At 39.5% G+C, this 25,958-nt stretch overlaps 1 protein-coding gene across 3 annotated transcripts in view; it reads right to left on the bottom strand.

The window, feature by feature from the left end:
• ANO3 (anoctamin 3) overlaps window positions 1-12,768 on the bottom strand; it is a 249,457-nt gene extending 236,689 nt beyond the window's left edge. Inside the window, exon 1 of one of the 3 annotated variants that reach the window (XM_001509055.5) lies at window positions 12,584-12,768. In XM_001509055.5, coding sequence (XP_001509105.2) covers window positions 12,584-12,635 — 52 coding nt within the window. In that variant the 5' untranslated portion in view covers window positions 12,636-12,768. Of the gene's footprint in view, window positions 1-6,671; window positions 6,714-12,583 lie in introns of those variants that run through there. The other 2 variants (XM_039911456.1, XM_029060306.2) reach the window with 2 other exon arrangements.
• Between the last annotated feature and the right edge of the window lie 13,190 nt (window positions 12,769-25,958).

Genomic DNA, 25,958 nt, shown 5'->3' with positions numbered 1-25,958 from the left:
TCTTGGATTTATTTTCACATAATCTGGTGAATGTCTGCTTCACCTATTTCAGTTTTAAACATCCCATTGGGTTGTCTCAATGACATGTGGAATGGGCCCCAATAGAAGGGAGACTAGTTGAATCTTACAGGGAGAGACTTTAACTCTTCAAGTAAGCCTTTACATGAGAATCTTTGCTAGGCATGAACACTTCTGGATAAGTTTTAAAAACTAAACTTTATCTGTCCCTCCTCCCTCCAATCAATAAAACACTTGCTGTAATCACAAAGCACTTTAGCCCTGACCACTATGTGAACCCATATTGCAGAAGTACGGTATCAGTCTCTACTTCTCAGAACTATCACTGTGGTCTAAAATAGGTTTTCTTCACAGATCCATCCATAATCCATTTCATAAAGAAAGGCCTTGTGAATTACTCATGGGCTAGGAAGTGTATTCTTCAAGAAAAACTGCAGTAAAATGCACAGTGCTACATGATGGCCTTTCTGCTAGTGCTGAAACATGGGATCCCACATCTAAAAGACTCAAATTGAAAAGAAAAAAAATTGATTCAGAGGTTATTCAATAGTTATTATCTACATTATTCATGAACAATATGATTTGGCAGAGAAAACTCAGTGAAGCTGTTGATTTTTTTTTTCTGGAAAGAATAAAGCTTAGACAACACAGATATTCTTCCTGGATTCTCTTCCTACATCTTTAATGTATTGGCAGTCATGGAACACCCATCTATTTGAATGGCTACAAGCCATACTGCAAATACTCTAGTAGATTCAGCTGAATGCATTAGAGACATCAAATATTGAATCTCTCACATCCTACTTAGAGTTATGATTAAATAACCTTGATAATTGCAGTTCTTAGCACCAACTTCTTAAACTCTTCATCACCTTGCCCCTTCTTACCTCATCTCCCTTTTCTTCTTCTGCATTCCAGCCTGCACACTCCACTCCTCTGATGTTTCCTCTCTGCTGCCTTTGACACTGTCGACCATCCCCTCCTCCTCCATACCTTATCTCACCTTGGCTTCACGGACTCTGTCCTCTCCTGGTTCTCCTCTTACCTCTCTGGCCGGTCATTCTCGGTCTCTTTCACTGGATCCTCCTCCCCCTCCCATCCTTTAACTGTTGGAGTTCCTCAAGGGTCAGTTCTTGGCCCTCTTCTGTTCTCCATTTACACTCACTCCCTCGGTGAACTCATCCGCTCTCACGGCTTTGACTACCATCTCTACGCAGATGACACGCAGATCTACATCTCTGCCCCTGTCCTCTCCCCCTCCCTTCAGGCTCGCATCTCCTCCTGCCTCCGGGACGTCTCCACCTGGATGTCGGCCCGCCACCTAAAACTCAACATGAGCAAGACTGAGCTCCTCATCTTCCCTCCCAAACCCGGTCCTCTCCCAGACTTCTCTATCACCGTGGATGGCACGACCATCCTTCCCGTCTCTCAGGCCCGCAATCTCGGTGTCATCCTTGACTCGTCTCTCTCGTTAACCCCACACATCCTATTCGTTACCAAGACCTGCCGGTTTCACCTCTACAATATCGCCAAGATCCGCCCTTTCCTCTCCACCCAAACGGCTACCTTACTGTTACGGGCTCTCGTTATATCCCGGCTAGACTACTGTGTCAGCCTTCTCTCTGACCTCCCTTCCTCCTCTCTCGCCCCGCTCCGGTCTATTCTTCACTCCGCTGCCCGGCTCATCTTCCTGCAGAAACGATCTGGGCATGTCACTCCACTTCTTAAACAACTCCAGTGGTTGCCTATCAACCTCCGCTCCAAACAAAAACTCCTCACTCTAGGCTTTAAGGCTCTCCATCACCTTGCCCCTTCCTACCTCTCCTCCCTTCTCTCTTTCTACCGCCCACCCCGCACGCTCCGCTCCTCTGCCGCCCACCTCCTCACTGTCCCTCGGTCTCGCCTATTCCGCCGTCGACCCCTGGGTCACGTCCTCCCGCGGTCCTGGAACGCCCTCCCTCCTCACCTCCGCCAAACTGATTCTCTTCCCCTCTTCAAAACCCTACTTAAAACTCACCTCCTCCAAGAGGCGTTCCCAGACTGAGCTCCTCTTCTCCCTCTACTCCCTCTGCCATCCCCCCTTTACCTCTCCGCAGCTAAACCCTCTTTTTCCCCCTTTCCCTCTGCTCCTCCACCTCTCCCTTCCCATCCCCACAGCACTGTACTCGTCCGCTCAACTGTATATATTTTCGTTACCCTATTTATTTTGTTAATGAATTGTACATAGCCTTGATTCTATTTAGTTGCCATTGTTTTTACAAGATATTCTTCCCCTTGACTCTATTTATTGCCATTGTTCTTGTCTGTCCGTCTCCCCCGATTAGACTGTAAGCCCGTCAAACGGCAGGGACTGTCTCTATCTGTTGCCGACCTGTTCATCCCAAGCGCTTAGTCCAGTGCTCTGCACATAGTAAGCGCTCAATAAATACTATTGAATGAATGAATGAATGAATGTTAACCTTCTTATTGTCGCCTGTTCTGCCGTCGACCCCTGGACCAAGCAGCGTGGCTCACTGGAAAGAGCACGGGCTTTGGAGTCAGAGGTCATACGTTCAAACCCCGGCTCTGCCACTTGCCAACTGTGTGACTTTGGGCAAGTCACTTAACTTCTCGGTGCCTCAGTTCCCTCATCTGTAAAATGGGGATTAAGACTGTGAGCCCCACGTGGGACAACTTGATTTCCCTGTGTCTACCCCAGCGCTTAGAACAGTGCTCGGCACATAGTAAGCGCTTAACAAATACCAACATTATTATTATTATTACCTCTGGCTTGGAACATCCTCCCTCCTCAAATTTGCCAAACAATCACACTTTCCCCCCTTCAAAGCCCTACTGAAGGCTCACCTCCTCCAAGAGGCATTCTCAGACTAAACCCACTTTTCTTCACCTCCCCTTCCCTTCTGTGTCACCCCAACTCACTCCCTTTGCTCTACCCCACTCCCCTGCCCCGCAGTATTTTTGCATATATGTACATATCTATAATTCTATTTATTTATATTGATGTCTGTTTGTTTTGATATATACATCTATAGTTCTATTTATTTATATTTATGTCTGTTTACTTGATTTAATGTCTGTGTCCCCCCTTTCTAGACTGTAAACCTGGTGTGGGCAGGGATTTTCTTTCTTGATTGCTGATTGTACTTTCCAAGCACTTAATGTAGTGCTCTGCACACAGTAAGTCCTCAATAAATACGATTTAATTGAATGAATGAATTGAATGAACTTATATGTTTGGACATAAAATGGTGAACTCTAAGGAGTCTTCATTCGGGCATATCAGATATTTTGATAATTTTAGTTTATTCTTTTTCCAATTTTAAATTTTTAAATTTCAACACAAGGTACATAATTTGTGTGCACAATGTGACCACAACTTTGAGTCCCACATTGGCCTTTTCTATCCAGACAAGCATTAAGAGTTGAATTTTATCAATTGTGATTTGTTAAAAAAAAATTATATATATATATATGTGTGTGTGTATATCTCATTTGTATATCTCATATGCATATCTCATATGCATATCATATTCATTCAATCATATTTATTGAGCACCTACTGTGTGCAGAGCATTGTACTAAGCACTTGGAAAGTGCAATTCAGCAATAGAGAAAATCCCTGTCCACACCAGGCTTAGAATGAATATACATTTAATTATAAATGAATATACATTTAATTTGGATTTCTTAAAAATCCTATAAGTGTTGGTTACTACTTTCCTTCTTCACTTCCTTTTTTTCTCAACCATTACTTTGAAAACCTGAATTACAGGTATCTACCCTAGCACTCTGCACAGTGCCTGGCATGAAGTTAGCCCTTAGAAAATACTATTAAAAAAAGGAAAATTTCCTCAGAGAAGTGCCAATACAAACCAAATACATCATTCCTCAGAGTACCCAGTAAAAGGAAACCACAGTCATCCCTCAGAGTACCCAATCCAAGGAAACCACAGCTTTAAGGCTCAGTGATTTGGAAACTCATTCTGCTATGCTTCCATGCCAGCCAGACCCGATCTGAACAGAGACTTGAACCCAAGACTTATAGTAGGGAAACCATGATTTTTCCAGGTCCACACTCTGTCTAAGCCTGCAATCCTGAGGGAAAGGATTGAAACGTCTTAGTTTTGTGAGAGCTATGAACAGTTGCTACAGAAATTGGGGGAGAAGGCTACAGTGCTAATTTTAGATTTCAAAGAAAAATGAAATAGTAAAATTTACACTTAGGCACTGTACTAAGCACTGGGGTGGATACAAGCAAAAACAGGATTAATGTCAAGCCCCAATTTGCCAAATACTTTACCTATAAGATTTTCTATGCAGGGTGTTAAAAAAAAATTATAGCTTTAAAATTGAATGAACATGCAACCTACACTAATCCAAAGGTATCAATTATCTTTAAAGTAAATATCTAGAGGTCATATAATAAAAAGCATTAGGTTCCTTTTAACTATGAAATGTTTGACTCAAAGATTTACTTCTGGATTCTTCATATTGTTGATCATAGAAAGCTACACTTCAATATGTATTAAAGTCCTCAAGGATTGAGATGTGGCCTTTGAGAATTCTCTGTCTAGGGGGAAAAGTATACTTCTCTGAGGACTTCAGATGTTTTAGATATATCCCCCCTTTATCCTCAAGTCACATTAAATTAACTCTATTTCTTCTAAGGAACGTATTCTCAGCCCTTCTCCCCCATTCTACCCCCTCCCAACCCTTTGCATTCTACTCATATCCTAGTCCTCTTGATTCCCTCCCTATTCTATGTCTATTCTAGCCACTTATACTTAGTTTTTCCTACTCCGCCAATGATATAGGCCTTGCAGCTGCTGCTGTTTTCTGCCAAACACCACCATTCTTCACCAAGTGCACTTCATCTTCCAGGGTGGGAGAGGGAGGGAGAGCACAGAGCAGCAGCAGAAGGGGGGGCGTGGCTATGACAATCTTTTCTTTGACCCTCTTATCCACTGCCACCCTCTGTCCATCTTTTGTGTCCCGGTTTGGTACTTTCCAAGTGCTTAGTACAGTGCTCTGCACACAGTAGGTGCTCAATAAATACAATTGAATGAATGACCTGGCTCAGGATTCTGCAGCCCCAGAAGCCAGAAACTTCTGGGTGAGAAGAGACCTGGGGCAGTGCTTAGAACAGTGCCTGGCAAATAGTAAATGCTTAACAAGTACCATTAACCACAGTAGTTATGGTGGTAGAAGAAGCAGCAACAGAGAAGCTAAATACATGGAAAGTAGGAAAAAAAGAGACACTGCAAATCCTGCTTATGTGAATTTAACTACTTTTCTTTACCACCCAAAACCCTTCCTCTGGAGACAATGAATATGGCCTATGAAGCCTGTAAAATCAACACCTATGCTGAAGACCCTGAGTATCCAGAAGGTAAATCAAGGGTAAATTGCTCTAATTCTATTACAATGCTTTTTCTTCCTTAACTGTGAATGCTGATTTCACTAGAAAAATATGTTCAGATTCTTCACGATTAGTAATCTTCAAATAAAATTCCCTTTCCTCTGTTGAGAGCTTCGCTCAGCATCAAAATCTAGTGGTATCTTGGAATTATTCTTTATCTTTCAGGAAAGCCAGCAAATGGGACAGAGCTAGAAAGTTACAATAAGCTATAACAGAGCTCATAAATCCACTCCTATTTGCTTCCGCTCTTTTAAGTGATTGTTCTTTTTACTGGCATGGGGAAATTCCCATTCAACCTGGCCTTTCATTTGTAGCACTCTACTAAAAAAGCTTCAGATTTTTGTTTTAACATGAAGTGGAAATTGGAGGTCACAGCAACTTTAAGCAAGTATTGATAATGGCTACTATTATTGTTCTAGTGCGTGAGGTTTATCAGTTCAGACTTAGAAACATGTATTGTATTTTTTTTTGCCTCTAGGTTCCTTGAATGGGAGCAAACAGCTGAGTTACTATTAAAGTTGCACATTTTATGCTTAAAGGGCAAAAATGCTCTTGTCATTGTTATTATTTGGTCTTTGGAAATAAGAAAGTGAATGTGTTGTGGTTTTGTTTTGTTTTAACAAGCAAGCACATTTTAACGCTTTCAAAAATGTCACTGCTCCTTAATGCATCCTCAAATTAATGTTAAAATAAGTTTTCAGATCAAGTAACTTTGTTTGTTTTTAAAAAGTAACTTTGCATGCAGAAATGAAACACCCACTGTTCCACTTGATCCCAGAAAAGATTAAAAAGCTAGGAAACTAAATGAGAACAGGAAATAAAATACTCACACTTTACATAGATTACTACAGCATTCAAAGTGTCATCTTATAGAGTTTAAATTTATAGAATATTAAAATGAACAGAAGTTCCAATTAACAATCAAATGGGCCTGCTGATGCTAAATATAACTCAGGAATGTGAGGATTAAAATTGGCACCCATAGTTTAATACTTTTTAATTGCTACCCTTCTTAGTGAAGGAGGAGGAAAAGTATCCATGTAGATAGTTTTCAAAATGATTCTGCATCCATACCCCCTCATTTTTCTCAATGGCATGTTTTTCAGCAATTTTCCCTGAATACAATATCATATATGTCATCAAAACCACATACCAAAAGGGATTTGCCTGGAAATTGGCTGTAAAACCTATAGAGAAAGACTCCCCAGAAGAGGAGGATTAAGAAAAGACTCACTTAGTTGTGGTGGAGAGGTGGCATTCTCTACTCTTGCTAGAACAGGGAGAAAAAGTGAGTGAAATTCATGCATTATAAAGCAATCTTCCTCTTCATGCTGATTGCCCATCAGTGAGTAGAGTAAAAATGGGGTTTGTCCACAACCTGATCCTGACTCTTTCCCTAATGGGAGAGAGGTGGGTTTTCTCTTGGGAGCATCCATTTTAAGGCCACTCATTGGCTCCATGGGATTCAATAGGGTCCAGAGAACCCAAGGACCTGTCTCTGGCATTTAGACATTAACATGTCTCTTCCTCTCCTCCATAAGACATTCCTAGTGAAAATGGAAAAAAAAAGATAAAGAAATGGGGAGGTTGTGTGATAATTTAGTTGATGCTTCAGGTTAACCACCTGGGTCTTGTTAAGCTGATTTCCTTTAGACTTGATCTGATTTCTTTAGGGCCTTAGACAAGTGATTATTTGATTGGCTTTTTCATCAAGCAGGTTGCCCCTAATACTTCAAATTTAATGAAGTGTGGCTGTATATTCCTGGGGATTTGAATCTTCATCATTCAAGTCTGATTAGGTCTGATTAGGCAATTAGCCTCAACATAAATGAAGAAGAATCATCCAAAAATACAGTCTTGTGAACATCAAAGAGTTTCTGAGGCAATCCACCTATGCAAACATGATGTTTACAGCACACTCAAGGATGAAAGATATAGTGAATCATGATCTCAAACAATGCAACAGAACAATGCACTGATGAGACTACTGCAGTAGTCAGACTATTTTGAGATTGCCCTCCTCCAGCAAAAACTTTGAGAAAATAGGGATGTCAAGATGCAGGTTCACAAGCAGAAACAGATTCTATAAAGGAAAAGCTTATTAAATCAACAAGGATCTTTCCTAAAGAACAAACAATGGACACATTATGTTGTCTTGCATCTCTATCTTTTCAACACACTTGGTTCTAATCCTAAAGGGCTTCTCTGTGCCACTTCTTCATTTTGTATCTCCACACACTTAGTACAGTGCATTGAAAAAAACTAAATGCAATTTCTGTTACTACGATTGAATAATTGAGTAATCTTTAAAAATATCTGCTTAGAGAAAGATCTGTATACATATATGTATAGATGAGTGTGTGTATTTGTGTAGATATCTATATGCAGATGAAGACAGTCTTCATCTGTATATTTATGTTATAAATAATTCATTTGTATTTGAAAAAAGTATATTTAATTTTTAAAATGAAATATACGTTTTTCAAATTTTCTAATCCACATGTTGCCCTCTAAGTAGGCAAGGTGATTAACACACAAACATATCCATAAGTAGCAAAAAAAACCAAACATACAACAGAATTTGCTGGGCCCCTATATCTCTTACATGAATAGGAAATATCATATTCTCTGGAACTACTTTTACAACTGCTGTTTTCACATTTGTTTCATCCAAGAACAAATTTTCTTGAGAAAGATTATGGAAAATAACAAAAAAAGGGAACATCTCTTAAGACCCCATATCTTTCAGGGGGACTTTGCCATAAAAGCATAACTTTCATTAACAAAACACTTTTGATCTGGGATAAGGTTGTATCAAATAATGGACCATACACATTTAATAAAAGCTGTCAGGAATCACAGTTAGTGTTGCTCTATTCTCACCCACTCTTGTATGAAATGTGATTTACTCCTAACGTAATTGAAGTGGAGAGAACACAGCTGTGTTGGGCAGTAGGCCATTACACAAGAATTATTACTGATTCAATAGCAGTAATAATGTAGGGCCTGCTCTTCTCAGGCACGCTAAGTAGCCCCAAAACAAAGAAGGGTACACATTCCAGTGATAATTCCCACAGGGTGAAAATAAGCCCTTAGTATGTGTTGGTTTGAGTCACCTAATCCATTGCAGCTCTTGGTTCTGCCACCTTTCTGAATTCTCCTGCAGTATACTCTTCCAGGCACTTAGTACAGTGCTCGGCACACAGTAAGTTATCAATAAATACCATTGATTATTTGACTCTGTGACTGGAAAACACTTCTCATACCGTCATTGTGATAGCAGTGAGGTCTCTAGGAAGTTGAATATCAGCAGCAGTGGCAGCAACAGCCGGAAATAATTTCTAGGCACAGTTGTCCCTGCTGGCTGCCTGGAGTTTCCATAACTGCTTCTTTTCATCAACCCCAGGGAAGGGCTTTCTCCCAGCTGCAGAAACCCCTGGGACCCAATGGGGACAATGGCTGTGATCAACCACCTCAATGCTGCTTAGCCTTGCACTGAGAGCTTGTGTATCTGAGGGTTTTGTGTGTTATTGTTTGTGGGTCTATATAGAGGTATTGAAGCATATGTTTGCTCCTCACTGAGTTGTGTCTGTAAATGTGTGTGTTGTGGTACCTGAGCCTCTGTTTACACTATATCTGAGTTTCTGCCTCTGCTGCTCCCTTTTCGGTAAGGCTTTCTTGTTCTTGGTCTTTTCTTGCCTTTTCCCCATCTCCCTGATATGTAGTTCAACACTAGTTGGCCCTGACACCTGAAAGCCCCAATCACAGCTCCATCAAATTTAAGAATCACTGGCTATCCTATTTAAGAAGTTTCTCAGACAGTGGACCTATTGAAAAGCAAAAATACAAATACAATTTTACCACAGGCAACCCCTAATACATGATGAAGGGACTCATAACCAGTCTGGAGGATCCATGGATCTCAAAACACACTTAAGGCAAGCTTACTTAAATAGTCTTTGTTCCCATTTCATAGGATTAATTTTGGAGGTACACACATTTCTCCTATAACTAGAAGTTATAAACCCTCCATTAAGGACTACTCATGTTACAGTTTGTACACTTTGAGCAGTGCCCTGCAGATGCCTACATCAGCACTTAGACCAGTGCTTGGCACAGAGTAAGTGCTTAACAAATACCATAATTATCATTATTATTACATCTCTTTATTCTGACACCTCAATCATACTCTACCCAAATAAATGTAATTTGTTGGAAGAACATTCCCTAAGTCTATAACATGGTTCTCCCCAAAATGCAGAGTGAAAACACAAGTTATTCAAGAACTGGGTGAATTTGGTTGTTACCGTTATTGAGAGTAGTTGATAAGAGTATGTGTTTTATGTGTTTCTATTTTTTTATAAATACATATGTGCAACAAGTAGAGATGTCTGAATATAAATTGTACTCGATTAACAACATCCTGCTCTGTCACTATCCCATTTTCTTAGTTTATTGGGTATTATCTTCCAAAGCTGCTACAAATACTAATGATCTTCTGTAGGTCTATAAACTGCAAGAGGTAGATTTAGTAATAGATTGCATTCAGCCTCTGCATACAAGATTGAGGGTAATTCTTGAAGGGTGGCAGCTTGAAATAGGGCTTGTAATAGGATGGCCATCTGAGTAGACTACTTCAAAATTTCCTCAATCCTCTTATCTCCATGTGTCTGATTTGCATATACTGGATCTACTCAGTGCTTAGTAAAGTACTAGGCACATAGTAAGCACTTAATAACAATAATGATAATAAAGACCTTGGCTTTGCTGGATATTGCTAACTCCACTACTGTAGAGAGAACAAAAACAAAAATTCAAGGGCTCAGAACTGAGTATAGTCCATTGAAACCTTTAGCTGGGTTCACACTATTGAATCCCATCACAAAGTACTTCTCTGGTAAGATCTCTGGAAATCTTAATCAATCCATGGCATTTATTGAGTGCTTACTGTGTGCAGAACACTGATTTTCTTCTCTCCACCCCAGTGCTTAGTACAGTGCCAGGCACATAGTAAGCGCTTAACAGATACTGTTATTTTGAGAAGCAGCATGGCTAAATGAAAGGAGCACAGACTTGGAAGTCAGAGGATGTGGGTTCTAATCCCGACTCCGCTATTTGTCTGCTGTGTGACCTTGTGCAAGCCACTTAACTTCTCTCTGCCTCAGTTACCTCATCTGTAAAATGAGGATTAAGACTGTGAGCCCCATGTGGGACAACCTGATTACCTTGGATTTACCCCAGGGCTTAAACAGTGCTTGGCACATAATAAGCATTTAACAAAATAGCATCATTATTATTATTATTGTTATACTAAGCATTTGATAAGTCTCCTTCTTCTGACTCCACCAATGTTCTGGGTTTTGTTTTGGTTTTTTTTGCAGTAACTATCTTAAGTGCATGCTCTTTTCAATGCATGGCCTTTGGAAATTGCTGTAGATAATTTTTCCTCCTAGTCCATATACTATTCCAATTAGCCTTTATTACATTATAATTACTCTTTAAGGACCTTTGTTACTTCAAATTTTAATTAGTGATCACCCCTCTCTTCATATGTTTTATTTTGTTGAAGTTGAAGTGGAGGGAAAGAATCTATGCAAAAAAAATTATTAAAACTATCTGGCTTATTTCAGAAAATGATCATATTAACCAGAATTTCCATAGTTTCATAATGGTTCCATTAAAGCAATTGCAGTGTTTAAACTGCTACCTGTATGTGAGGTAGTACAAGGAATATTGTATTTTTAAAAAATAAATAGTTTAGAGTTGGTGGTGATAGAGATTTTACAGATTTCAGAAATTTTCATTTTACAGCCTGTAGAATTAGAGATTTATAGGAATGGATCAGAAAGAGATGTTATGTTTGTTTGTTTGCTTTGACAGGGGTAATAGACACAGAGTCCATGTGCTAAGACCATTCATGAAATTGATTCTTAAACCAATAAAGCAACTTTAATAATGACTAATGAAGCAGAGTTGCCACAAAATCTTATGCAAAATCTTGTGTTATCCTGAATGCAAAAGATATTCACTCATTACACTTTAAATGATTTTAAGAGCAGATATTATGGGAGACATTAAAGTTCCTATTTCCTTTTCCCCAATTTTCACTTTAACTATCTCAGACATGAGGTTTTATAACTTTGCTGTAGCTGATCCCCAGGCTGAATTTGAACCTATCCTAATTAGGAAGGTGCAAATTTGAATCAATGCTCACCCTCAACATTACCTAGGATTATTAATTCTACACTGGAGAAAAGAATGGAAACATGTACATCTAGGGAATATGTGAAGAATTACTATATTATTACAATATCTAACTAGTTGTATAGGAAATTATCTTCAGTAAATTATCCTCACTAAACACCTTTGGGCAATTCACCATTAACAAACAGGAAGGAAATCTAAAAATAACACAGGGCTCATAATAACCTCTTAAAACAAAAACAGACACAAGAGACTCAAGGCAAATATTTAAATATCCTTTGAACTACTTCTCGATCTCCCTGCCATCACAGATGTAGTACTATTCCCTCAAATTACAACTTGAGGAATTAGATTTAAAAAGTTATTAATAACCCCTAGCATAGTAACCCTTGGAAGACTGCTTTGGAAACTGATTAGGATGGTATACCAGCTAACTCCGGTTAAATAAAGTTTACAAGGGAAACTGATGATACTGTGATTGCCAAATTCATGATTCTAGACAGCATTTTCAAAAATCCTTATATTGCAGTAGCCGGCCAGCTAGAAAGATTTGCTGTGAATTAAAAAAAAAAATGTATTAGCGTAAACCCCTTTGTACCCTGTAAATAAGGAGGCGAACTGTGCCTAGCAAGAAGACGGCTGTACTATGCCCACTTAAAGGTTTACTGCAATGCATAAAAACGATCTGAGTAGAATAAGAAGCTTTGAACAAAAGAGTCATTGACTCAGAAGTAAGATTCCTATGCTGAAGAAATTGGACCTAACTGCTGATAGAAAAACCGGAGGTTGGATGATTGTTTAACTTGCAAGAGTTTGCCACATCTGCATCACACCAGCAGTTGGGCGGATGACAGCTGTTAACAGATGCTCCAGCAAATACTGCAAGGACATGCAGTCCTAATGATAGAGCTCCTGTAGTAGAGAGAAGGAGATTCTACTGACCTTTTTGCTGCTTAAAGGACTGAATCGACCCTGAATGGTGAACCATTTTCATTCAGCACAAGCTCCACGGAACTTAGTCGCTGAGCCAGAGGAGGCTAAGGTGCTGCAGCCGGAAAATTGTGCGGTTGGCTTGCTCCATCGAATCCAGGAGCTTCTGAATCTGTGCAATCCGACACCTGCTTTAGCAAGCACTTAGCTTGTAAGACTCTACTCCCTGACGTTGTCATAGAAACCAAAATGGGAGGTCCAGTATCTACTCCCCTTAGTGGATAGTTTAGGAATAATACCCTCCATCAATCTTAGATAAAATGCAGCAGAAGCGTGTTGTTTTGGGTGGCTGATATTTTTATATCTGAAAAGAAATGTTTTGGTTTTTTTCTGTTGTGAAGAAGCCAGAGAAAAGCTAAAAAAATGTTTTTCCACTTTACAGTAACAGGAAGGCACAGGGAGTATTTGTAGGGATTGTCTCTAAACACTAAACTCCAGCCCAAAAGTTGATCACTTTTACCTATTTGGACTTGAATGGAGGTGGAAAACATTTAACTTGAATCTCTTCTAGGAAAACACTGAATCACTACGGGTGTGATAGGCACATCTATCTTCACATGCACTGAATTTAACTTTTAGAATTTCTACAACATTTTCAGAGAAAAAAGAAATCTGAGGTGCATTCACTTTCTAGGTTAGGAAGTATTTTAGAACTCTTTATTTCAGCTGAAAACACTGAAGACACCCCTAACATTAAGCAGTCAGCAGCACTGCATGGTCTATGCAGTTGTGTGAATGAAATCAACCTGGGTATGGACAAGGTGGCTCCCCAAACAAGGGCACTGGTCTTTTTAAAAGGGAAGTTGTTTTTATTTAAACTGGGTGAACTTTTATGCACACAAGGTAGATAATTTAGATCTTTGATTAACTGATTTATAAAAGCTACAAGAAACTGGAAGAGGGGTCTTGGACTTGCCTTCCTTGGAGCTTCTGGGCCAAGAACTCAGTTTGAATACAACAAATGAGGAACATTCATGTGATGCTGATGCCCGAATGGGCTAAACAGACATCTTCTTGGGTCAATTGGTGTGATGCTGTCTGAAAGCGGGAGAACCCTCCTAGATATTTGAATAAGATAAATCCTAGGATATTTGTCATCTTATACTGTTGACAAGATTGCAAAAATATAACTCATTTTAAATTATCTGCTTTAAAACACTCAATCATCTCAGCCCCTCCTACCTCACCTTGCTATTCTCCTACTACAACCCAGCCCACACACTTTATTCCTCTAACACCAACCTGTACCTGTACCTCAATCACGTCTTTCTTGCTGCTGACCACTGTCTCACGTCCTGCTTCTGGCAGCCCCTCTTCATATCTGACAGACAATTACTGTCTCCACCTTCAAAGTCTTATTGAATTCATATATCCTCCAAGGGGACTTCCCTGACTGAGCACTCATTTCCTTTTCTCCCAATTCCATCTGTTATACCCTTGTACTTGGCTTTTCTCCCTTTATTCACCCCTCCACTAACTCCTTAGGACTTATGTATCTATCCATAATTTATTCATTTTCTATTAATGTAATAATAGAATAACAATTGTGGTATTTGTTAAGTACCTTACTACATGCTAGGCACTGTACTAAACTCTGGGGTGGATACAAGTAAAATGGGTTGGACACAGTCTCTGTCCCATGTGGGACTCACAGTCTCAATCCCCATTTTAAGTGAGGCAGAGAAATAAATGACTTGTCCAAGGTCACGCAGCAGACAAGTGGTAGAGTCAGAATTAGAACAACATGACCTTCTGACTTCCAGACCCATGCTTTATCCACTATGTCACTTTGCTTCTGTCTCTTCCTCTAGACTTTAAGTTTATTGTGGGCAGGGAACATTTTTACCACCTCTATTACACTGCTATACTGTACTCTCCTAAGCACTTAGTACAGCACTCTGCACACAATAAGTGCTCAATAAACATGATTGACTCAAGGATCTTACAGTGTAGTGGAGCCAGACACTAAAAATAAATTACAAGTAAGGGGAATTTTTAACATAGTTAAAAATTGGTGCATAAATGTTACCAGGGTGGGGCAGTGAGTATTCATGGGGTTAGATGATGTGCAAGTGCTCAAGTGTAAGTTGTGGTGGAGAATAGCATGGGGTGACATTTGGTTAATCAGGGTCGTCTTCCTGGACATGCATGGGCAAAAGATATTTGAAGTTGGTCCTGGACATGCATGGGCAAAAGATATTTGAAGTTGGGGAGAACATGTAGTCTGCCTTATGTGAAGTGGGAAAAACTTCCAGGAAGATGGGAGGGCACAAAGTAGAGATTGGTGATGAGAAGAGAGTGAGCCACAATCAAAGACTAATATTATGACATCTATTCTTATGCAGTCCCCCCACAATGAAAAATCATTTTTAAAATATGACAGCTGCTGGCACATTAAGTGACTTCTTCTGGTCACCTCAATTTTGCAGAAACAACTAGAATTGTGACAAAAAATAGCACATTTACCTCCCACCATCTTTGTTTTTTAATCATAGAGGATGAATCAGTTCACGTAAATTAAAAACTGACCCAAATGCTTTTAAAAGTTTCAAAAAAATCATGTTTATTTTTCAGGAGTTGAATCTATTACTTCGCCCCACTGAACTTTTCTATTGTTACTTGCACTTTAATGAAAAAGAGTCAAATATATTCACCTGAAAAGAATGTCATTGTGAGGAAATTTCTAGCCATGTTTAAGGCTGTCAAATCTTTGAACCAAAGTCCTTCTAAATCACAGCAGTTTAACAGCCATTATGTGTTCAAGGAATTAACTAATCTTAGCTGGTCTGAACTGCTCTAGAAAGATGCTTCTTCAACAGGAGGCAATTATGTAAATAAAACAGCAAAGTGAGGTTTTACCACACTAATGGAGTACTGAGTACCTGATAATGCTCAAAGCTATCATTGCAGAAAAACTTATTTCCCTATCCCATTGATTTAACCACCCAACAATTAACCTTGTTGGCTGTCACTGTCTTGGGATTCCATGGTATAACTGCAGAATCATTGAGAGGCTTTCTTATAGAATAAATTTTAAAAGGAGATTAAATAAAGCTACAGAGAGACCTAGAGAAGGCTGTTGGGGAAAGACCTTTGGGCCAGCCTAAGGAAACTTTAATTTCCATCTGTCTTGTACATCATCAACAGTATTAGACTGTAAACTCCCATTACAGTCTAAGCTCTCCAAGGGCAGAGAGCATATCTTTTGTTTCTGTTGCTCTTTTCCAGCTCAATACAGTGCTTTTGCTTATAAAGGTGCTCAGGAATTTCCATTACTCATGCTTTCATTCAATCATATTTATTGAACAATTACTATGTGCAGAGTACTACTATTCAAAACACTTGATATCCTGCTTTTGTTTAGGAAGATAAATACAAATATATATGTATACTCTGCTGTTGGTGCAGTGGGAAGATCATGATTCTGAAAAAGTGGAAGTGTGGGTTCTGTCCCAATTCTGCTAGCAGCTGACTAACATGGGTGAAGCCTGCACATATACTTTATCATGTTCTGTACCCTTGTCTGCCTACTCACTGGCTGTATGCCCTGTGCCAGCCAGAATATATACCAGGCAGAATGAGGACGTGTGAGTGGTACTGCCCAAGCCATTAGCGCCTTATATAATTTCTTTGCACACATTCTCATTCCCCAAATCCTCATTTTGAGCCCTATCCATTTTACATGACTGTAGCGTCTATGTCTATATCCTTTATCCTGTTGTGAATTCAACATATGGAGATATGAAGGGCTAGGGAAGAGGATGAAATTTTATGGCAGGGTATGGCTTGTGACCTTCAAATGAATGGACTCTCTGTTAGGTTTTTTCTGGATCGCTGCTGGGATGCCATTACCTGTCTAGGATAAGCCATGAATCTCTCATTCTGTGCTCCTAAACCCTAACAGTGCAATAGTGAAGAGCAACATTTTTGAACCGTTTGATCCTGGAGTGTTGATTTACTGAGCAATGCAGACATATACTCCATGATACGTTTGTGATGTGTTTGGTACGTCTGTGATGTGTTCCTCAAAAACATGGATGCATCATGAACAGTTTTACTGTAGGTTATGTTTTCTTGAAGATTAGTAAATGTCTCAATTTGCTCAAGAGGAATAACTGGATTTTAAACATTGTGGTTGTTGACAAGCATGGTTGTGCCTGTAGCTTCATTTCACTTTTTTCCCTCTAGCATGGTGTTTCTTTTCTGACTACTATGAATGATTTCTTGCAGATTTCCATCAGATCTCTCCTGGCATTCCTCCCCATAGGCAATCCTTCCTTTATTTCTCTAGACTATGGATCTCTCTAGACTGTAAGCTTCTTGGTAGGAAGTGTGCCTACCAATTCAATTGTATTGTAACTTTTCCCAAGCTTTTAATACTGGTTGAGTATTGTGGAGTAAGTGTTAATAATAATAATATTAATGATGTTGGTATTTGTTAAGCGCTTACTATGTGCAGAGCACTGTTCTAAGCGCTGGGGTAGATACAGGGTAATCAGGTTGTCCAACGTGAGGCTCACAGTTAATCCCCATTTTACAGATGAGGTACCTGAGGCACAGAGAAGTTGTGACTTGCCCACAGTCACACAGCTGACAAGTGGCAGAGCAGGGAGTCGAACCCATGACCTCTGACTCCGAAGCCCAGGCCCTTTCCATTGAGCCACGCTGCTTCCAAATACCACTGGTTAATTGATTTCCTTCCATTCATTCTGCCAACGAATCAATAATATAATGCACTTTGTGGAGACTACTGTGCTGAGACTTTGGGAAAGTACAATGGAGTTGGTAGACGTATTCTGCCTAGAGAAGCAGCACGGTCTATTGGAAAGAGCATGAGCCTGGACCTCAGAGAACCTGGGTCTCTGAGATGTGTGTGCTATGTGACTTTAGGCAAGTCACAACTTCTCTGTGCCTCAGTTATATTTGAAATAGGGATTAAGACTGTGAGCTACACATGAAACAGGGACTGTGTCCAACCTGTTTTGTTTTGCTGGGTCCCCCTTTTAGACTGTGAGCCCACTGTTGGCAGGGATTGTCTCTGTCTGTTGCCGAACTGTATATTCCAAGTGCTTAGTACAGTAGTCTGCACACAGTAAGCGCTCAAGAAATACGTCTGACTGAATGAATGAACCTGGTGGCCTTGTATCTACTCCAGTGCTTAGAACAGTTCTTGGCATGCAGTAAGTACTTAATAAATAACACAATTATTGGACACGATCTCTGGTTGCTGCCCATAAGGAGCTTACAATCAGTGGTATATATTGAGCATCTATTGAGTTCTCTCTGAATATGCTGAACTTGGGAGAGCATCCTGAAATAGCAGAATTTTTTTTAAAAAAAGGCTTCCAGACTTTAAGGTGTTTTTGCTAAATGGTTAAGCAAAACTCTTAAATGCATGCAAGTGGGACAATTTATTTCTTGGTTTCTTGAAGGACAGACCTGCATCAAAATAAACATTCCTGTGACTCAATTGCCAGTGAGGATTTTGTGAGACACATGTGAGACAGCTCAATGGTTGGAAAGTAAATGACAGAAATAGCTTTCATTACAGCTTGTATGTGACCTGTGGGCTGATGTAGACTTAATTAGGACTTCTGGCTAAATATCCAAGAACAACACATGCTCCAAGTTATTTAAATTAGATTTCTCAAATAAAATCAGAGTTTCTTAAATTCTGGGTTACCTCTGGATCAATATGCTGAGCAGGTCACTATGCTAATGAGGCAGGAAGAAGTTACATGAACTGAGACTTGTTGCACTAGTAGGAGATTGCAGTGAAATAAATTAGATTGTAGATGCTGTGAACAGGCAAACACACTATCACTAACTTCCTGTTCATAGATATTCCAGAGTGGATAGAGTGGATAGGGTTTTGAATTTTTTTGTTTTTGTTTTTAATATAAAAATATAGGTGATTTAAATAAAACCAAGGTAAAACAGACTTGTTGAAGAGGAAAAGGTGTCTTTGGGGATTGTAGAGTGCAAGTTAGAGAAGTCCACTCCTTAAAGGGGATTGTTAAATCCCTTAAGTGCTAGCACAACTTGATCAGTCATCATAGCTCTCTGCATAAAACCTGTCAATGACCATTTTTTCTGCAGCTGTGAAAAACACTGGTAGCCATTTAGTAACCATCACTCTCAGTGAGGCCTTGGCATCTGTTGGGAAAAAAAGGTGAAGTTTTTTGTGAAACTTGATTTCTATTGAAAAGGTCAGTCCTTAGAAGGGTGCTTCATGGAGAACTCTGGAATGTAGGTCAGTAATGGAGAGGAAGTTTAGCAACATATGTCAGTGCTCATGGAAGCCTCAAGATAACCTTTTGCTACTTGCTGATTTGCCTTAACTCCTACTCTGATGGCAGAGGCATTTAGAAGGTAATTTTTGCATCTTGCAATGGGTTACATTTTATTTAAAAGTATAGAATTGACAAATGAGGTGATTTGGTTAATTTTGCATAGTTGCTACTTTAATACATTTGTACATCAACATGTGCTGTGGCCTGCAGTAAGTATGAGCTAATGGGCCTAAGTAGGTTTAATGTGAGAAATAATTTATGAAATCATTATGCTGAATTTAAGGTCAAATATTGTGATTTATTAGGTTCCATAATCACAGTAAGGATTTTTTTCAAAGGGGACTTCAGAATATAATGAGAATGAAAATATGTATTTAGGTAAATTATTTGATACTGTTTATATAATAGGAGAAGCGGCTTGGCCTAATGAAATGAGCACAGGCCTGGGAGTCAGAGGACCTGGGTTTTACTCCCATCTCTGTCTTGTATCTGCTGTATGACCTTGGCCAAGTCTCTTTACTTCTCTGTGCCTCAGTTACCTCATCTGTAAAATGGAGACTAAATCATAATGCCTCCCATTTAAACTTCGAACCCCATGTGGCACAGGGACTGTGTTCAGCCTGATTAACTTGTATCTATCCTAGTACTTAGAACAGTGCTTTGCATACAGTAAGTGCTTAACAAGAATCATTATTATTATTATATTTTTAGTGATCTTCTTGGGTTTTGGAAATGTTTTAAATTGAATTATTTAAAACATATTTTAGAAGCTCCTTATTGTAACAAGGAATGGAAATACCTGGACATAGAGACAATAGATACCAATTCAGAAAGTTCAGTGTTACTTAGAAAAAGTCAGCACATCAGCAGATGAACAGTTGTGCAGGAGATAAAGGACAGGATTTGGGGAGGCAAAGAATTGGGGTGGTAATTCAGATGTGAACTCAGTATGTAAATATGACTTCCTCTAGGCATTTGCTTCTCTAAATGAGGGGGAAATGGGCTTTTTTTTTGTTAAAACATTCGGTTATTTTACAGTGAGTACATCTGAAGTAATAGCAAAATTTATTGAGCATCCACATGGTGTGGTGCCCTCTGCTATGCCCTTCGAAAATACCGGTTGAGCAGTTTTCTGGGGCCCAGAGAGAAGTACCTTTAGGGCTAGCATGACAAGGGTTTCTGGGGTAACTGAGGGGCAAAAGAGTAGTTATAAAAGTGGCTATTTCCTACAGTAAGGTCCTTAAGGGCAAGGATCATGTCTACCAACTCCACTGTATTATACTCTCCCAAACACTTGGTACAGTGCTCTGCACACAGTAAATATCATTGACCAATAGAGTAAATTAACTACAGGAAACATTAATGTCTTATGTTATTCCTCTTAAATGTTACCATCTTTGATTTTTCTAAGTGATCGGTTATTCATACTTTCTGAGTGTCTACTGCCTTCAGAACGTGAAAGTATGTGTAAGGTTGGATCCAGGAGATTTATAGGCTAGGAATTATGTGAAGCTAGAAGAAATACAGAACCCCCTCAGAGTTTCCCCTTCTGAACCTGCCAAGTCCTTTGTGAGTTTCAAATTGTAGATTTCAAAACTAGACACTTAGAGTGACCAAAGATGGACAATTAAAACCATCTATCACATCTCTGACTTAATGGCATTATCAATTAGGCATTTTGACACGATACTGTTGGAATAATAATGTTGGTACTTGTTAAGCGCTTACTATGTGTCGAGCACTGTTCTAAGCGCTGGGGTAGATACAGGGTAATCAGGTCGTCCCACGTGAGGCTCACGGTTAATCCCCATTGTACAGATGAGGTAACTGAGGCAGAGAGAAGTGAAGTGACTTGCCCACAGTCACACAGCTGTCAAGTGGCAGAGCCGGGATTCGAACTCATGACCTCTGACTCCCAAGCCCATGCTCTTTCCACTGAGCCACGCTGTGGAAAGAGCACGGGCTTTGGAGTCAGAGGTCATGGGTTCGAATCCCAGCTCGGTCACTTGTCAGCTATGTGACTTTGGGCAAGTCACTTAACTTCTTGATGCCTCAGTTACCTCATCTGTAAAATGGGGATGCAGACTGTGAGCCCCACATGGGACAACCTGATTCCCCTGTGTCTACCCCAGCGCTTAGAACAGTGCTCAGCACATAGTAAGCGCTTAACAAATACCAACAGTATTATTAATATTGGAATAAGATGACCATATTTGTTGAACCCATGTTCATGGAAACTTATCTTGTTAATTTACTACAATTAAAAATGCTATAGCTGTTACTTTACCCACACTATTATCATGGATTTGATTAAGCAAAGTAACAAGAAAAAAGTAATTTTGCATTGAGAAAACTACTCTATTATACCAATTGTCCATAAAACATTAATTTATTTTCAGCATGTAGATTTATCTCCTGGATAATCATAATGGATTCTTTAAGCAGAGGTTTTTCTAGACCACCCTTAAGAATTAAATGTGAAAACAAAAAACAACCTCAATTAATGTGGAGAAATGGAGATGAAATGAGTAACCTTGTAGGACTTGAAATTGACTTAGCATTAAATTTGCTAAATAAGTGGACAGATAAAAAATCCTTTAGCTATTAAACCACCCACTTGAGTCTTGAAAATGCAGAATGTGTTAGTACTCTATTAACAAGATAAGTTTTTAACTACAATGTATCCAAGAATAATACATGGTTCTCCAGCAGTTACCATTTACAGCCATGTTAATATATGACGGTTTAACAGCCAATTAGATTTAAGAACCTAAAAATTGTTCGTGATGAGAGCAATTGGGGATGAGGTTAATCAATAAACTAATGAAAATAAGCTCCATAATAAAACTGTAAAAGTCTAATGGCATAATTCACCCTAGAGAAATGAAAATCAATTTTCATATTATGGCATTTTTAATTTCATGTTTCTTCATTCTAAGACAAATTACTGTGTAATTATAGTGAAAATTATTGAAATAAATAGCAAATTGTCTGTCAGGTACCTGAGGGGGATATTGGTAAATAATAAATGTCAGATAGTAAATATTGACAAGTTGGTAAAATACCTATTTTCCTATGTGCAAAATATAGCAAGGATGTACTAAGAAATTTGACAAAGCAACTTTGTCTTGTGGTAGTGAACACTATTTCAAACTTAGAATGATTTATATTGTGCTTTAACCACAGGTGGCTAGCAAGAATCTGTTTTAAATGGTAGGATGCTGAAGGAATTGAACAGGGAAACAGTCACAGTGTTGCTTTTCCATTAGTTCCAAAGCATGAGCGCAGCCCTTCATAACTATGCATCTGAAAAATCTAGCTGATGAAAAAAATACTTAGAGATGAATGTTTGCAACCTTTGCTTACATTTTTCTCTCCTGCTGGGCTTGCCTCCTGGTCTTGGTAGGAGTGAAGAGCTGTCTCTCAATTTTCTGATCTGTGGCAAGAGGTGATTCTGTCTGCATTTCTGAGGCTCCCTGTGGTTTAGAACAACTAATATTGGAGATCTCTCTAGCATAACCAACCATTATGTCTGGATAATAATAATTATGATTATTACCGTGGCATTTGTTAAATGCTTACTATGTGCCAGGCACTTTACTACGTGCTGGAGTGGATACAAGCAAATCAGGTTGGACACAGTGCCTGTCTCATGTGTGGCTCACAGTCTCAATCACCATTTTACAGATGAGGTAACTGAGACACAGAGAAGTGAAATGACTTGCCCAGTGTCACACAGACGACAGCTATACAGCTATTTGCCAATGACCCCATGATAAATTGTACTACAACTGTTGGCAAAGTTCATGAAAGGAGTTCCTGAATGCCAAGACACAGATCACTTCTTGCTTAAGTTATCTTGATTTGTTGGATGCTGTTCATTATTTTTCAGAACTTGAGTTCATTCCCCAGCAAGTCTCCTTTTGATTTTTTGGAAAGTCATTTTAAAGAAACTGGGAATAAAAAGCATGCCAGGCATTAATGTAAATGACTGTCTTCTGGTCATTTCAAAAAGACAAACACATCAGAAGTTTTGAAAATAGACTGAAACAAGTAATGGTGGACTGGGGTATCAAACTCCAGGAAGTGTTTTCCATTTGAGTTCTAGATACTGCCTCTATGTAGAGCAAATACAAGCAGGAGATATTTCTTTTCTCCTTAACTTGACCTTCAAGTGATATAATTTTCATTAGGGAAAAATGGTTTTCTTTGTAAATATATTATCCTCATTAATCTGTATATTAATCCTGTTGTTCCATGGCCCTAGGAGCCTGGGATCATTCCTCTTATAAGTTTCACATAATATCTCTGACAGCACAGAAATTACATGGAAACTGAAATCAAAGAAATAATTTTTATGTCTGGCACAGCTGAAGAGTTTCATTTCCAAAATCCTGCCTTGCAAAAGTTCCATTCACAGTATTTAACCTTGGTGATTTTACCTTGTTTTTGAATCTATGAATTTATAATCATGGAAAGAGTATCTCAGAAGGGTGAGCTACTAGACTGTTAGCTCCTAGCGAAGAGCTATCATGTCTCCTAACTCTATCCTATAGCACTCTTCAAGGAGTGTAGCATGGTCTAGTTGAAAAAGCACAGACCTGGAAGTCAAGGGACCTGGGATCTAATCCTGCTCTACTCCTTGTTTGCTGTGTGACCATGGGCAAGTGCCTCAATTACCTCATCTGTAAAATGGGGATTAAGACTGTGAGCTTCGTGTGTCACAGGGACTGTGTCCAACTTCTTTTATTATTATTATTACTGGGGGGATATTTGTTAAGCACCTTTGTGCCAGGTACTATACTAAGCACTGAGGTAGATACAAGCTAATCAGGTTGTACATAGTCCAGATCCCACATGGGGCTCATGGTATTAATCCTTATTTGATGAATAAGGTAACTGAGGTGCTGAGAAGTTGTGACTTTATCCAGGGTCATAAAGTATTTAACCCTGGGGGGGTTAGTAGAATGCTTGTTTAGTATTAATGCTTGGCACACAGTGAGTGTTTAAAAAATATAAAAAAGTAAATGCCCAAATAGTATTGATTGGACCTTGCCCCCCCACCAAAGGTGCATGCATGAGTCATGCTATTCCATACAGGAAAGGCAGGGCTGACTAGACTTTTAGGTGGAAATGTCCATACTCTTTGAGGGTTAGTCTACTATCTGCAAGCCTAAAGATTACTCACTAGACCCCCACTAAAGATTCCTTTTTGTGCTGAGGTGGTAGGAGAAATACTCAGCAATTTTGGCATAAATCAATCACTCAGTTGTATCTGTTGAGCACTTGCTCTGTACTAAGCAATTGGGTGAGTACAATATAACAGAGAAACAGCATGGCCTATTGGAAAGACCACAGGCCTGGGAGTCAGAGGACCGGTTCTAATTCCAGTGTGACTTCAGGCAAATCACCTAACTTATCTGGGCCTCAGTTACCTAATCTACAAAATTAGGATTCAGTACTTTCTCTCCCTCCTGTTTAGACTCTGAGACCCCTATGTGCCCTGATTATCTTGCATCTCCTACAGCACTTAGTACAGTGCTTGGCACGTAGTAAGTGCTTATCAAACACCACAATTATTAGCACAAAAACGTTGGTAGACATTCTCTGCCCACAAAAAGCTTACACTTAAAGGGGAGACTGACATTAAAATGAATTACTGATATATTGTGGGCAGGGAATGTGTCTGTATATTATATACAGTTCCCAACCTCCTAAGTATAGTGCCCTGCACACATTAAGCACAGAATAGATATGAATGAATGAAAGTGCTATGAAGCTGAGGGTGGGGTGAATTTCAAGTGCTTAGAGGACACAAATCCAAGTTCATGGGCAACACAGGGAGAGGAAGTAGGGAAAATGAGGCTTAATTGGGGAAGGCCCCTTTGAGAAGATGTGATTTTTTAATAAGGCATTAAGGTGGGGAGAGTGTTAGTCTGTCATATATGAAAAGGGAAGGTGTTCCAGGCCAGCGGCAGGGAGTGGGCAAGGGGTTGGTGGCAAAATAAGCAAGAACAAGGTACAGTGAATAGGTTGGCATTAAAGGAGCCAAGTGTGCGTGCTGGTTTGTAGTAGGAAATTCATGAGGTAAGATAGGGGGCGAGGTGATTGAGTGCTTTAAAGTAAGGGGGTGGATGGACATGCATTAGAGCTTCTTAAGTAGTGGGGAAACATGGACTGAGCATTTTTTGCTTTAGAAAAATGACCAGAGCAGCAAATTGAAGAAAATGCCAAGATTATGGTTTGTGAGATGGGAGAATGATAGTGATGGGAAAGAAAGGGTTGTGTGGTAAGATGAAGTATTCTGTTATGGACATGTTAAGTTTTATATAGAGATGTCCTAAAGACAGAAGGGAATACAGTGTAGATTGGGGAATCATACACATAGTAATGGTAGTTGAAGCTATGAGAGTAAATGAGTTCTCTAAGGGAGCAGGTTTAGATGGAGAATAAAAGGGGACCCAGACCTGAGCCTTGAGGGGCTCCCACAGCTAGGTTGTGGATGAACTAGTAAGAGCTCATGAACGAGCCCATGAAGAGGAGCTCCCTTGGTGACAGGAGGAGAACCAGGAGAGGACAGTGTTAGTGAAGCCAAGGTTAGATAATTTTTTTGTTTTTTTTGTTTTTAGTGTTTATTAACCACTTACTATGTGCCAGGCACTGTTCTAAACATTGGGGTAGATACAAAGTAATCAGATAATCCCCATTTTACAGATGATGTAAACTGAGGCACAGAGAAGCAAAGTGACTTGCCTGAGGTCACACAGCAGACAAGTGGAGCCAGGATTAGAACCCATATCCTCCTGGATCCCAGGCTCATTCTCTATGTGCTAGGCCATGTTACGTCTCCTGTTTCCAGAAGGGGGGTGATCCACAATGTTGAAAACAGCTGAGAGATTAGATCATGGGAGATTAGAATGGATTTGGCAAGGACATCATTGGTGACCTTTGAGAGGGTGGTTTCCTTGGAGTGCAGAGTGTGAAAGCCAGTTTGGATGGTGTCAGGGAGATGAGGAACTGAAGTCATTGGGTGT

Source organism: Ornithorhynchus anatinus, chromosome 3 (genome assembly GCF_004115215.2).
Source record: "Ornithorhynchus anatinus isolate Pmale09 chromosome 3, mOrnAna1.pri.v4, whole genome shotgun sequence".
NCBI classification, from domain to species: Eukaryota; Metazoa; Chordata; class Mammalia; order Monotremata; family Ornithorhynchidae; genus Ornithorhynchus; species Ornithorhynchus anatinus.
This window is presented reverse-complemented; position numbering and strand designations above follow the sequence as displayed.